Source organism: Lampris incognitus, chromosome 4 (assembly GCF_029633865.1).
Source record: "Lampris incognitus isolate fLamInc1 chromosome 4, fLamInc1.hap2, whole genome shotgun sequence".
In the NCBI taxonomy this organism is placed as follows: domain Eukaryota; kingdom Metazoa; phylum Chordata; class Actinopteri; order Lampriformes; family Lampridae; genus Lampris; species Lampris incognitus.
This window is the reverse complement of record NC_079214.1, coordinates 58521390-58536047: the sequence shown is the minus strand read 5'-3', so window position 1 is coordinate 58536047 and position 14658 is coordinate 58521390. Positions and strand designations below refer to the sequence as shown.

At 42.4% G+C, this 14658-nt stretch overlaps 1 protein-coding gene across 1 annotated transcript in view; it reads right to left on the bottom strand.

The window, feature by feature from the left end:
- spon1a (spondin 1a) overlaps nt 1-14658 on the bottom strand; it is a 177135-nt gene that overhangs the window by 18637 nt on the left and 143840 nt on the right. The window contains exon 7 of the mRNA XM_056279385.1: nt 7242-7443. Within this exon, the coding sequence (XP_056135360.1) occupies nt 7242-7443 (202 nt within the window). The remainder of the gene's footprint in view (nt 1-7241; nt 7444-14658) is intronic.

Genomic DNA, 14658 nt, shown 5'->3' with positions numbered 1-14658 from the left:
AATCCCACATTAAACAGGCCCTGGTTAAGTGTGTTAATCCTAACTGGGCATTTGTCAAAGTCAGGAAGATGCCCTAACAGCGCACCAGCCGATTGAAGAGAGAACAAGGACAACAGCTGTCTAAGCGTAAACCAGTGGCGATTCTGTATGTGGCAGGAGTGCCAGAACAGTTGAGATGCGTATTTTCCAAACACCGCGTCTCACTTGCTTTCACACCCAAAAACTTGCTACACTTGAAGTTGGGGTCCCCCAGCACAAACAGAGCAATATAGTGTACGCTGTTAAGGGCCGAGAGGATTGCCGTGACTTGTACATTGGGGACACTAAAGAGATGCTGGTCAAGAGGATGACACAGCACAGAAGAGCTAACACGTCAGGCCAGGACTCCGCGGTCTACACCCATCTGCAGGCCAGTGGCCGCTCTTTCAAGGATGAGGCTGTGCACATCCTTGATAGGGAGAAACGGGGAGTCAAAGAGGCCATCTATGCTAAGAGGGAATGACCATACCTGAATTGGGGGGGGGGGCTGGCGAAGAGTACATCTGTCGTCATCTTACAATGCTGTGATTGCAACTATTGCCCAATCCTCTGTGAATAGTACACATGGCTATTGTAACTAGTTAATAGTCACTGTAATTTGCATATGAAACCGATCGTATAAGGGTGGGGACACCTGCAGTCAGTTTAGACTGAAGAGGTCACTCACTCTCAATAAACGTTGTATCCAGATGAAGTGATTCAACGTTCTGTGATTCTCTTTTCTTACCCGGATTATTGAGCATGCATCAAGATATTTATCCAGAACTGTTCTCAATTGTCTCAAGAACTATGAGGGAGTAGTCTAGTCATTATTAATATTAATGAGCTTGTCTTTGGGTTACAAGTACAAGCAAGGGTTGTTGCTGAAGGTGGGTTGAGTTTTGTTGCTTTGATCCGAATGGCTGTATGCAAATGAGTGTCTGATGACACCATGAGTATCAGAGAAAATCTATTTTTTTTCAGTAAAGAGTAAAATATGATAAAAGAAATAAATGTTAGAAAATATGTGGTCGACTTTAATGTACGACTTTCATTTAAGGACTTAATCGATTTGCTAATGTTAACAAGTGTGTTTACACTCATTATAAAGCATGACTGACTAAAGCATGACTATCACACACACACCTAGGCCTCATCGTGGGCCAAGGAAGTTGTACAAACTCCTCCTCCCATAATTCCTAGCTTGCTTTCCTCCAACTATATTTAATACCAGGATGTATTGCTTGGTGCTTAGTAGGGGGTCTGACCAATTTGAAGGGGTTCAGATCAGCGTCACAGGTGGGATATGGCCAAGATAGAAGAAATGGCTCGGGTTTGAGTTTGCCATGCCTTATTTGATGACTCTTCATTGATAACGTTCTGAAATCCTTAAAATTTGATTCAACATATAGCAGTCTGCTTCAAATAGCGCCAGTGAGACCACCTGTAGAAAAGGAATTGGGAAGCACTGCCGGTATCCTTCCAGGTTTTTTAGCACAACTTTCTTGACCTGATCACATGCCAGAAAAAAGCCAATTAACAGAGCTATTGATAATCCAAACATTAGTCTCCACACTCAAAAGAATATAATACACTATACACAATCCACATTAAACAGACTACCAAAAAACAAAATAAACTCCAACTTCACGTCTCTTGAGCTGCTCTTACACAAGCATTCTTCGACCATCATGTTTCAACAAACAACTGTAAGTAAGAAAACACAGGGCTAACACAAGAGATGTGTGTGTATGTGTGAATGAGAGAGAGAGGGAGACAGGGAGATGAAGACAGACAGAGAGAGAGAGCGAAGTCATTCCTGGGGCTAGCCAAAACAAGCTGGAGAAAGCAGTTCAGTGGGTTCGTCTGTGAGTTCTTAGGGATCAGCCAAAGGTTTTACATATGCAGTCATACAGCTTGGTCAAACACATATCCTCCCTACCCCACACAGCCTCCCTCTCACATATACACACACACAGCCTTATTACTGCTGACTTGAGACATTTTAGAGACAGCACCTGAGGGTAAGGGCAGCACATGAAGGCATGTTCAAGGCTGTCTAAAAAAGGGAAAGATGTACGATGACACTGAAGCAGTTGCAGGCTTGTAGAGTGTGTGGAGTCAAAAAATGATTAGAGGTGAATGTGAACTGGCAGGGAAGTGAAGAGGAAGAGGCAATTTTACTGACAAGCTCAAAATGTGAGCCCAGCAGACAGTAGGGGTGTAAGAAAATATCAATGCACTCGAGTATCACGATATTATCTTCTGTGATACCGTATTGATTTTTAATTGTTTACATGTAAAGGTTCGTGACAAACATTGTGTGTAACCCCACGACCACTAGATAACAGTGTTGTAATCTATCATCACCCATTTGACTCTTCCACTCCAACGCAACATAAACTGAGACAGGAAGTAGCATAAGCACAAAGAACACAGGCCTATGAAATCGCAATACTATATTGAATCATAACCCCTGTATCGTGATACGTATCGTATCGCCAGATTCTTACCAATACACAGCCCTACCAGACAGCCTCAGCTGGTGGACAGAGTATGAAGGTTAAGAAGGGATTCAGGTGTTGGGATAACATAAATGACAACCACAGAAAGTAACATTTGGAAGTGAATGTCAAAGTAAAAAGTGGGGTAGTCCTGTTTCACCAACCCTGAAGGTGTACATTCAATACATTGGTTTTGACTTGTAACGGCCTGAGTTGGACAAGTGGTGCCCCTGACCCTTGACCCCTTACCAATGAGTTAACTCTAAACAAAGACCTGTACATTTGTCACTATATGGATTGGAAAATATGTTTAAACCATCAAACAATTTTTGGTGTCGATTTGAATTAAATCAGTCAAACAATTTTGACAGTTATGGCCAACAAAATGATTTTGACCTTTTTGCTGACCTTTGGGTGTGACTTCAACCCAATTATCTCCACCATTTTATGGGGTCATTTAGGGACCGTTGCCCACCTGTCCTGAAAAATTCATTTAATTTCCTGCAGCCTTTTTTCCATAAAGTTGTTAGCAAAAAAAAATGGAGAGACAAATGGACAGAAAGACAATTATCTTCAGGGCTAGGTAATATCTTTCAAAGTGCAATGTAGGACATGAAACAGATGTGCAAGGCATTAGAATTTAGGAAAGTCCCTAATTCCTACTTCAGTATTCCTACTTCAGCATGTTGAGCTGCATTTTACGTATGAAAGGTGCTTTACAAATAAAGTTTATTATTATTATTATTATTATTATTCTGTGTATAGTATAGTGTATGGGATCATGCAGTCAGACACCATTGTTGGCCTTTCCAGGGGTCTTCAATCATCACATCTCAACAACTTTAATTTTGAACACCTAACCTAAACATTTTAGCTGTTACTAGTGTCACCAACTCAATGCGACCCCTACCCTTTTCTATTTTTGGGGGGGGGGGGGGGGGGGCAGCACATTTTATGCCATAGGTGACATACTTGGAATCACACATCATTGAAAGTCAGAGTAAATGGTGAAGACCATAATGAGAGTGAGAAAGAGTGGTGTTTATCTGTTCTTCGGTAGTTAACCATGTACCCCAACTCATAAAAAACCATCTGAATATCTGCTGTAACCAACATAAACCAACCACTAATGGATTTGATGACAGCGATAATATGCGTACCATGGAAAGTACCATTTTATCGTTCCAAAAATTTGCCACAATAGAAGACACATGGTGAAAAACCAAATTTGGCACTTAGGATTCCCGCTGTGTTAGGACTTTTGCTTGGATGTACATAACAGCAGTTGCTCACAGAAGGTCATATTATGTAAGGGATAATCCACAACAAGGCAATTACCCTCCGCTTCACGTCAGATGGTCCTTTGCCTCTGTCTGCATCATGTGTTAAAATCCTTTAACGCACACCTTGGAGTGAATTATCCTGCTTACACCACGGTCAGTCACCAAATAACTACAATAAAAGCATTCACTTATTTTTGTTGAACGTTTTGGACGTGTTGCTGTGATTACATAGCAAATTTGTGGCCAGAGCGTGAATTTAAAGTCAATCTACTCTCAAGCTTGACCAATCAGAGCAGAGCTGGACAACACTAGGCGGGTTACCATTAACCTGCTTCATGTGCAATTTGAACTTGCGAACTATAAAACGAGCAATGGAAACATCTGAATTTTAAAAAAACTCAAATATCGCAAAAAAGTTTGCATGCTCGCATGAGCTGTTTTTGAGACGACTCAGCGTAAGTCATATTTTGCAAAATTGAAATGGAAACACGTTTTTTTGCATTTAAGTCAAGGTAGCCATTTTATAAAGCGCTATGGGCTTCTCAGTTGGAACCAGCTCCCTTGGGCGTGATATGGCAGTCGCCGCGAGGGATCCTATTGCTGCATAACTCATCAAATGTTAAGTGGGTTATTCAGAAGTTTTGGATCCACATGACCTCTGTATAATCATTGTGGCGAATGACCTCCCATAAATCCCTGGTATGTGGCTGCTGCTAGGTATAAGTGGTTTGCCTTTCTGTCATTGTGTACATCACATGCCATCATCGCATTTGATTAAACACTACCACAGCTATTGCAGTGCATGCAATCAAAATCTCCATGCCAACACTTATCATCAAGTGTTGGAAGATGCATCTCCATATAGCGAGAGGAGAAAACCCGCATATCATTCAGTAGAAACACAGACTTTTTGCAATTGTGATTTTTCTGCTTTTTTTTTTTTAATCTATTTTGTGCAAAACTGCAAAGGAAACCTGCCTACTGTCTGATACTCCCACATGGGGGATGGAGCAGGCCTCTATGAAAAGGGCAAAAACAACTAGAGACATCAAGATCCATGTTATACATGCACATATTAAATCTAGTACACCAGAAGTTGAGTCAAATATATATTATAGATCACATAATCATCATAAAACTACTATATAGAAAAATATAGAGAAAATAGAACACAGTAATTACTTGCCCAATTTTTCTTTTTACACTACAGACAAGTCCAGCCTAGCAACTGTACAACATTTCTACTGACACCTACAACACAAACAAAAGCAAAAAGGAAGAGAATGAAAAGGGCGGTTGCATCAACAGATATAACCTTTTTTTGGGGGGGGGGGTCATTTTCATTAAGATACATAATAAAAGTAGAGTAGGATCTGCCAAATATACTTAAAAATATTTTGTTTTTTCAACTACAAAAAAGGTTTAAGATCAAAATCTAAATGCAGGCCCTTAGGTGATGAGCATCAAGGGTAAAAATATATGATGCATCTCTTTTCAAAAGGACGTGGTTGATGTCTGCTCCTTTCAACTTTCAACTTTTAACTGGGGGTAAAAACGTGTTCAGGCCCAGTGTGTCTCAGTGTGGACGGGTCGGGGTTGAATGAGGTGAAAAAGCCACAGGGGTCCTCTGATCATTAGTACGTATGCTGCTTCTGTGCTCTGTGATACAGGCCTGGAGACGGCGTGTTGTTGTTCCTATGCAAGCCAAGCCATGGGGACGTTTTTTTGTGTTACAAGAAATGATACACTTGATATTGAATTTGTAATGACCATCTGGAATGGCCGATAAGAAGCGAGTGGGTCCTTCTGGTGGGAGGCCGGCTCCGACCAGGAGATCACGACTGTTTGGGGCACATTTGTAAACAATACATGGGGAGTCTTAATTAAAATTTGGATCAGATTTCAAAATATGCCAATGTTTCATGTCAATCCCTTGAAATTATTTTCCCAAAGGAGAGTATTGTATAAAGCAGGGGGAACGTCCATTATCTGGATCAATCCTTCTCTTGTTGAGACCTTCACCTTGGCTAACATTCCTAAATCTCTCTACAGCACTTTGGAGCAGGTTTATATCTGTTGATGCAACCTCCCTTTTCGTTTGTGTTGTCTTTGCTGTTGTAGGTATCCATACAACTTCTGCCCAACTGCTAGGCTGGACTTGCCTGTATTGTAAATTTTATTTATTTATTTATTTGGGGGGGGGGGGTAATTACTGTTTTCTATTTTTGTACCTTTTCTATGCATTTTTATGATAATTATGGGATTTATGATACACATTTGACTCAACTTCTGATTTTAATATATGCCTGTATAACATGGCTCTTGATGTCTCTGGTTGTTTTTGCCCTTTTCATAGAGGCGTGCTCTGTCCCCTTGTGGGCGTGTCAGTGTTGTCCAGCTCTGCTCTGATTGGTCCAGCTTGTCTGATCAGACTGTTGCTCAATTAAAACTGCTGGGAGCTGTTCGTAAAGTGTGTGGATCTTCTGTATAATTCTTGCCTTTAAGTTTCTTTTTTTTACAGGTGCTGATTTTTGATCCAGCACCTGTAAAAGTATTTCTGGATGTGCGTACCCTAATCTCTGTTTGTCCAGTGCATGAATTTAGAACAGTGATTAAACCTTTAACTGAAATGCAAGTACATTATACAGTTTTAACGCACATTTTCCGGCCAATGAGGGACGAGTATTCTCCGTGACCATGGTATAATCAGTGTTAACTGTCAGTGTAAGCCTTAACACTCTCTAAATGGACTTTGTAGTAACTTTTTTTGCTGGCCACTGAACATATTACCCAAACTTCAAACACCGAAATTCAAACTCAGCAACTAAAAGTATGGATGAAAATGTGCAGTTTCAGCCATAAATTACACCAAACATTTGCTAACTGGCAGATTTGATTTTCTAACCACAATTTACAAATTTCCAGGACATTTGGATCCATTTGATCATTTTCCAGGTGTTTTCCATGACTGTGAAACTAGTCCATACATTTCAAGGTTTTCCAGGCTGTATATACTATGAGTCTATGGTATATGGCACTTACCATTAACTCATAAATTGGCATAAATAAATAAATAATCCCCCAGACTGTTTTTTTGTTGTTGCACTCTGTGGGATCATGGTCAAAAGAGTGGGGAAACTTTTGCTGTGACATATTCGCAAATCATACGTAATCAGTGCAATGCTGATCTTTTAATTTCTTCAAAAGTCTAAATGTGAAAAGGTTCAACCACTTCTTAAATTGCATTAAGAGACCACACGTCTCCTGCCCTGTGATGGCCTGGCAGCCTGTCCAGGGTGTCTCCCCGCCTGCCACCCAATGACTGCTGGGATAGGCTCCCCGCGACCCTGAGAGCAGGATAAGCTGTTTGGATAATGGATGGAGCTCTCCTCTTCCAGCGTAATTGATACAAACATATCACACATCTCTTTCTGACCTCATAAGTTACTCCGCTGTCTGTGCCTGCATCCCAGGGGATCATGTCTTGGACTACCCTCTGGACCCAGCCACACTCCTTGGTACACAGGTCCTCAGCAGACAAGCCCACATTCCAGTCAGGACTGGGGCCCAGCATGGTCAAGAAGGACATGAGGTGACGGGTCCGGTCCACCGAGAACTCTGCTGAGGGTGCAGCGCGCCTAAGAAAGAGGGAAAGGAGAGCATGTTGTATGTATGAATCACAACAGTTTATCTGTGTGTGTGGTAGTCTTGTAGTCAAGACCAAATCCAGACCAAGGTACAGTACACCTGGTACAGTACAAGAGACACAATTCCGATTTCTTTGGCATGTAACCAGGAAAGAAGCACATGAATCGAATACTTTCATGTCTGATTTTGACCACATTCATTTTTGCAAATAAATCCGATAGGAATTTGATATCTGCCAATGTGACTCTCACGTAACCACACAGATCAGATTTTTCCGAATCGCATGTCATTCACAATGTGACACTCTGGCACTTGTCACATTTTGAATGATGTGGTGTAGATGTGTGGCTGTTCACTTCCTCATGGGTGACCAAAATCTCTCGTTGGCTTTCACATGTGGCTTGTCTCAAGTGCAAAACAAAGAGTAATGGTGTAAGCACAGGAATCAGATATACATCACTTTTTAAAGTGAATTAAACAGGCAAAAAATGTGCAAAATATCAGATCTGGGCACCAAGGCCTGTGGGGTAAACATAGCAGTATTGAACTTTCTTGACCCCAAAACCCAAATCTTTGTTCTACAACTGCCATTGACTTCTGTGGCATAATAAAACCACGTACAGCATTATTGTAAAAATGTCATTAAATCTTTATTGAGTTCAGTTTAACAGGTGATATTGTCATGTGGGTACATCTACACCCACAGAGGCAGTGCCCTTAATTTTATTTACATTTGACTGCATGGTTGATTAGCAAAGACAGGCCCAAGCACATGTGAATTAAAAATAATTTGTTCTTTTTTTACAGTTTACGAAGAAAAAAAAGGTTTGAATGGATTTTGATCAGACAAGCAAATTCAATAGTGAATTTAGATCTAATAAAACGCTATCAAACCCCAATCCTACACGTGTTGGCAAATTCAGGTTTATGTGGCTAGGAAACAACAGCGGGTTAATGCTTAACTTGATAAAGACGCAGCACATCAAAGACCAGCAGTCATCTCCCTTCCTTCCTTCCAGGCTCGAGTGTCAAGCCAGGCGTGCATGAACGAACGACTGACTCCGTGTGAGTGAGCAAGAAAGAGAAACGGAGCGAGCAAATGCTCACAAGTTGCAGAGGGTGAGCGAGGGAGAAAATGCATGCTGCAAGGAGGGAGTGGAGAGCAGTGTAATCTGGGAAACATCTTTCCACAATTGACCACCAATTACCGCAAGCATTCACGTAGACCATACGCCTAACCGTGCTCATACAAACATTAATTAGCCAAGAAAGAGAAAAGAAAGAGCAAACTAATTTTTGGAGGGCAACGAAGGAATTTCACTTAGGTTATCAGCGTTGACAGATCCCTCGCTCGCCTTCTCCCACCTCCACTCTTACTTTCCATCCCTCTTCTTCTGTCAATTACAAGTCAGCATTGTGTGTGGGGCCAAGGTGGCTGTCGGAGATAAACCTCAGACAACCGGTGGTACTCTCACTGAGCAGGGACCCGGGGAGGTGGGGGGACAGACAGGAGTCAAGTTGTGTGTTCCTGAGGGATTAAGGGGTTATTTCACAACCTCAGAGGCCATTTTTAATCGTGTGTGCGGAAGAACAGCACCGGGTTTGGTGAAGCAGAATGGATTTATACGAACACGGCGACAGGAGGGGAGGAATCATTGCCGAGCTGTTCCGGGTGCTAATGCTAAACCTCACAATGAGGATCTACCGGTCCCTAATTAAACCGACGCCGGCTTTGGTTGAAAACTTTGATAATTAGTTGGGCGCGTCAATCAATGGTCGAGACAGGTGAAGAGAAGTTGTGCATAAATACGCATTCGCTATTATTCCCATATGCCTTGTGCCTAACCGCTTCCACTCTCTCTCTATTCCAAAATGTTCATACCGCTGCACCAGATTCAAACACATGCATGCACACAGACTCCCTTTATCATTCCAAAATACCAGCTCTCCCAGCGACAGACTCAGATAAAGCAGGCAGCTCATTAACAGCTGTGTTCTCCCCATCAAAACCCCCTTATTACACACCGCTGACAACGCCCCTCTTTCCCCGGCGGGCCGGGTGGCCGCTGCTAATCAAACAGCACCTACAGAAATCTGAAGCGGTCCTCTGGCTGTTGTCGAGGGAGGCCTGACAGAGGAAAGACGGGAGTGGATAGAAAAAAAAACCAAAAAACAAAACAAGGATGCGGCTGAAGGTTTCATGGAGGATGCTGTCAAAAGGTGCTATTGTTGTCACGAAGTGTACGGCGAGCGGAGAACGAGGCAGGATAACACGGCGAGCAGAGAGACACAGTCAACAGATAGAGGCCCAGAGAATGAGATTAGCCTCACACACAGGTAAAGACTGAGAGGATGTAAAAAACATCCATGGACATGTTTTGACTGAGGGATTCCTAATGGTAAGAATCTGATATACGTGTGTATATATATACACACATATATATATATATATATATATATATATATGTATGTATGATATGGTGATGATGACATGATATGACATGACTATATGAACTAGTATGATATGGAGGACATATTCACTGTGGAGTTGTCAGTTGCAGCTCCTGGTTTGTTTGTATTCATGCTTGTGTGTATGAGAGAGAGAAACTGACAGTGTGTGTCTGTGTGAGAGAGAAATTGACAGTGTGTGTCTGTGTGAGAGAGAAACTGACAGACTGTGTGTGTATGTGAGAGAGAGAAACTGACAGTGTGTGTGTGAGACAGAGACACACACACACACACAGTGTGTGTCTGTGTGAGAGAGACAGACTGACAGTGTGTGTGTTAGAGGGGCAGACAGAGTGTGTGTGTATGTGAGAGAGACAGAAACTGACTGTGTGTGTGTGAGACAGACACACACACACACACAGTGTGTGTCTGTGTGAGAGAGACAGACTGACAGTGTGTGTGTGTGTGAGAGAGAGAGACAGAAACTGACTGTGTGAGAGACACACACACGCAGTCTTTCAGTCTGTGTGTGTGTGCGTACTCTTGAGTGAGCCCAACTTGTTAGTCTGTTTTGTTTGCTCATGTGTGTCTGTGCACATCAATACATGCACATGGGAATATGCACATGCATGTTCATTTCCATATGTGTGGGTTACACACTAGTCAAGCAGCACAAGCAGCCCACAATTTTACATTTTCTTGGCCCGAGGCTGAATGTTCCCTACTGTGTGTAATAGAAACATCCTTGCATGAAGAACAATGCCAATAAACAAACCACTGCGAGGTAACACTTCATGCAAGCAGTCTAACCATCCGCCCCACCCCGGTGACATATGACATATGTAAATAATCAGCACAGGGGGTAATCACATCAGTGCTATTTGGTTTTTCATTTAAATAAGCGTCACTCAACAACTCGAGCAAGCTTCTCGAGCTCATTTCTTCAGAGTTCGGCGCTGACCTTGTGGCATCGACCGACTTCAAAAAATTCCCATCCGTGTTTGTTTCCCTCTCTCTCTCTCGCTTTCTTTCCATCTTTAGCACTCATTCTTTTCTCTCGCTCCCCAGCTCAATGGGATTTTCTCCATCTGCCCCTCATGAGATCCGCTGCTGCGACATCTGTGGACCCTCCCTCCACCTACCTGCTGTTTTACTCCGTGTTCAAACTGCCCCCTTCATCTATGTAATCGAATGAAGACAGGCTTGCTTTAGGTGGAAGCACTTCATTTTGCAGTTCCAACATAGCAGTACATAACAGCCCTGACCATTAGCGTGGGAAGGGGGAGGGGCTGGAGCTTCCCCTAGTGGTGGGTTCAAACAGCGGGCTAGGGCTGTGTGGAATGTACATTTTTAATAACAGAGTGAGTAAACACTCCATCCCAAATCTGCTACACACACAACTTACAAACAAAACAATGACGTCATACTGTAGCGACCAGGGGAGGCGGTCGCTCTGACTGTCGGCGGTTCTGTGCTGGGGTAGCACAATGGTGGATGGGACTGTTAATGTTAGATTTAAAATTGTGTTTTAGTGACGTGGTGTTCATGTTGTGGTTATTCTTGTGTCGTTGTTTTGGGGGTTCGACTCAGAATAAGTAGCAGACCATTTACTGACTAACTGACTTTAGGACCATGACTGGGACTGATGTCGCCACTTCGGACATGGGAGGGGGGGGGCTCATTACGTTGTTGTCAGTTCTGGTCCGTTCTGGCCGGTGTGAATAAACGAGCACCCCCGGGGTCGTGTGGTGTACGGGAGTTGCAGTTAAAAAGAGATCTCTGCCTCTCGACTCATTCTTCCACGCCGGCTCGCCACGATACTTTTCGTTTTAGTTGGCAGCCCCCCCCCCCGCTTCAAACATCTTCCCGCATGCCCGGCCCCTACCTGTACACACAGTGAACCTGAAACAGTGGGTCTGTCAGGCTTGCTCCAAACGCCCTTTATGTAACTAAGCCCCCCCCCCCCCCGCGCTCCTAAAAGCTTGTACAGATCAATGTCTTCCTCTCATGCTGTGTTTTGTCTGTCTGTCTGTCTCTCATTCGCTTCCCCGCTCACTCTTTCATCCTGTTTTGTAGAACAAAGGAAATTGGCACAGTTAATCAATAGACGCCTGTTGAAAATTAGTCTGCAAGCCTGGTGTAGCACCTAGAACAGAACACTGACTTGGATAAAGAAAGAAAAAAAGAAAATCAAAGTATTTTTAGAAGTCAAATCAACCAGGAAAACATACACAACCCTTGTAATACAAAGCTGTACACACCTGAAAATAAGCATGCATACAATACATGCACTTAGCTGGAGCTGCACCGGGTGATGCATACATCAAAAACACACACACACATGAAAATCACTACATGATTGCAGTGTACAATAAGCAAAGACATTGCCTGTTCACAAATGCTCTCACAATCATACCGCCACGCAATCATCCACCCACTCAATGCACAAACACACACACTCCCATGTAACGCTAACAATGAACTGCTGCCAGACTCTTTTGAGGTTTCAAAAGGTTCATTATTCAAGTGGAAGGACAAACCATGTGAACCCCCCTTTCTATGTACCGTCTTCCTCCAGGTGGAAACAAGCCTAGCTGACGCTCTCCAACACCCCATGAGCCTAGCTACACTACGCTCTGTGCTGATTTGTCATTCTCGTTTGAATTATTTGAATTTGATGACTTGTTTCTGCTTTCCTTTTTTAATGAGCTCTCTTTTTTTTCTTTTCTATACTTATCGCTTACATTTTAGTCCTGTATAGCACTGTATAACATCCTATTTGGACTGGTGCTCTCTAAATATGTGTCACAGTGTGTATCACCACACTACCTCCACTCTTCCGCCCACTTCCCTTTCTGACCGCTTACTAGAAATTAAAACCTGGTTTTCATACCACTTCCTCAAACTTAATAGCGATAAAACTGAGGTTCTCCTAGTTGGTACTAAATCTACTTTGGCTAAACTTGATAGTTTTTCTCTGACTATTGACAATTCTATAGTTCCTCCTTTCCCTCAGGTTAAGAGTCTGGGCGTCGTGTTGGACAGCACATTATCTTTTGAAGCACACATCAACAATGTTACTTGGTCAGCATACTTCCACCTACACAATATTAATCGTCTTCGCCCGTCACTTATAATCCGGTGGCTTAGTGAAATGATCGTTACGGAGCGGATAAAAGCGCCATTTTTGGTAGGATGGTTCCTTAGGGTCAGTTATTGGATTTTAGGGTAGGAGCCCCTGGAAAATCTCAATTTAAAATATCAAATTGCAACACTGTCAATGTCAATGAAGTATCTGAAAATCTGCCTAGTATTTTTCAGACAATATGCATCATCAAATCACTTCCAAATGTGATAAAGTTGGCCAACTTTTACAGAAATAAAGTCCCCAAACATTAAGTATTATCAACAACACATTTAATGCAATGATGAAACTGCTGGCTATCTACATTTAGTTGCTGGAAGGGATGTTTTGCCAGGTCAATGAATGTTTCTGTGGTTTCTGCTCGTGGTGCTGGAAGTTCTCTTCATTATCTTCTTTGAGATATCCATCTTCAAATTCCCCTAGCAATCTTGCTAACTCTGGGCCACACAACAACTATTCCAGATTGCACCAGCTAACATTTTTGACAAGCCCTAGCTAGTTGCTAGCTGAAAAACAGACCTCTGTGCTAGCATTAGCTGTTTAATGGAGATAGCTTAGCTAATCATCTTTACTTCCATATGCTCATTTAGCAACATACAGCACATTTTCATTGATTATTATTTTGATTTTTACCTGAGTTTCACTTGTTTGGTTGCAGCTGTGTGAGACTGTGTTGCATTGAGACAATACTGATATGTGATGAGTCATGGAGGGAAACTCATTTTGACAGTTGAGCTTATTTTGTGTAGCGCCATCTGGTGGTCTGAATGTATAGTGACACAGTATTTGTATATTTGAACAACTTGATGCTAAAATCTAAAACAAAAATTAAAGCGATAACACTCTCCATGATGAACAGGGCATTTTTCTCACTTTTTTTGAATTTCCACCTATTGTGTGCCAGGCTATATGGAAGATGTACAGGCACCAGGTGTCTTTGTACTCCATTTTACACATCATTAGGGGGGGGTTAATAATCAGGGGACAATTAAAAATCAGTTTCAACTTCTTTTGTGTGCAATAAATAACAATTTATCATCAATGTCCTCTTTATGACTCAGAAAAAATATTTTTTTGAATACAAGAACAACTTTTGTGCTCTGTATGGGTATTTTCAATATTTTTGTGGGACTCCTACCCTAAAATCCTTTAGTTGGTCCTAGAGAAGCCTCATGCAAAATTTGGTGCTTTTATCCGCTCCGTAACGGTACGCCCTAATATGTGCGCTAACCCTCTGGACTATTACACCTAACAGCACCGCATACTCACTCACACCCTGGTTACATCCCCTATTGACTACTGCAGTTCTATTCTCTTTGGTCTTCCCCTCAAGTGTCTTCATTAACTTCAGTTGGTCCAGAATTCAGCTGCCCGTATCATCACCAGAACTCCTTCCATACGTCACATCACTCCTGTTCTTCAGCAACTCCACTGGCTCCCTGTTAAATACCGTATCAACTTCAAGCTTCTGTTTCTCACCTTTAAGGCCCTTAATAACCTAGCTCCTTCGTGTCTTTCTGAACTCCTTCATATCCACATGCCCTCCCGCACTCTCATATCCTCTCCTGCTCCCCAACTCACTACACCATTGACTTGACTTGGCTTGACTACT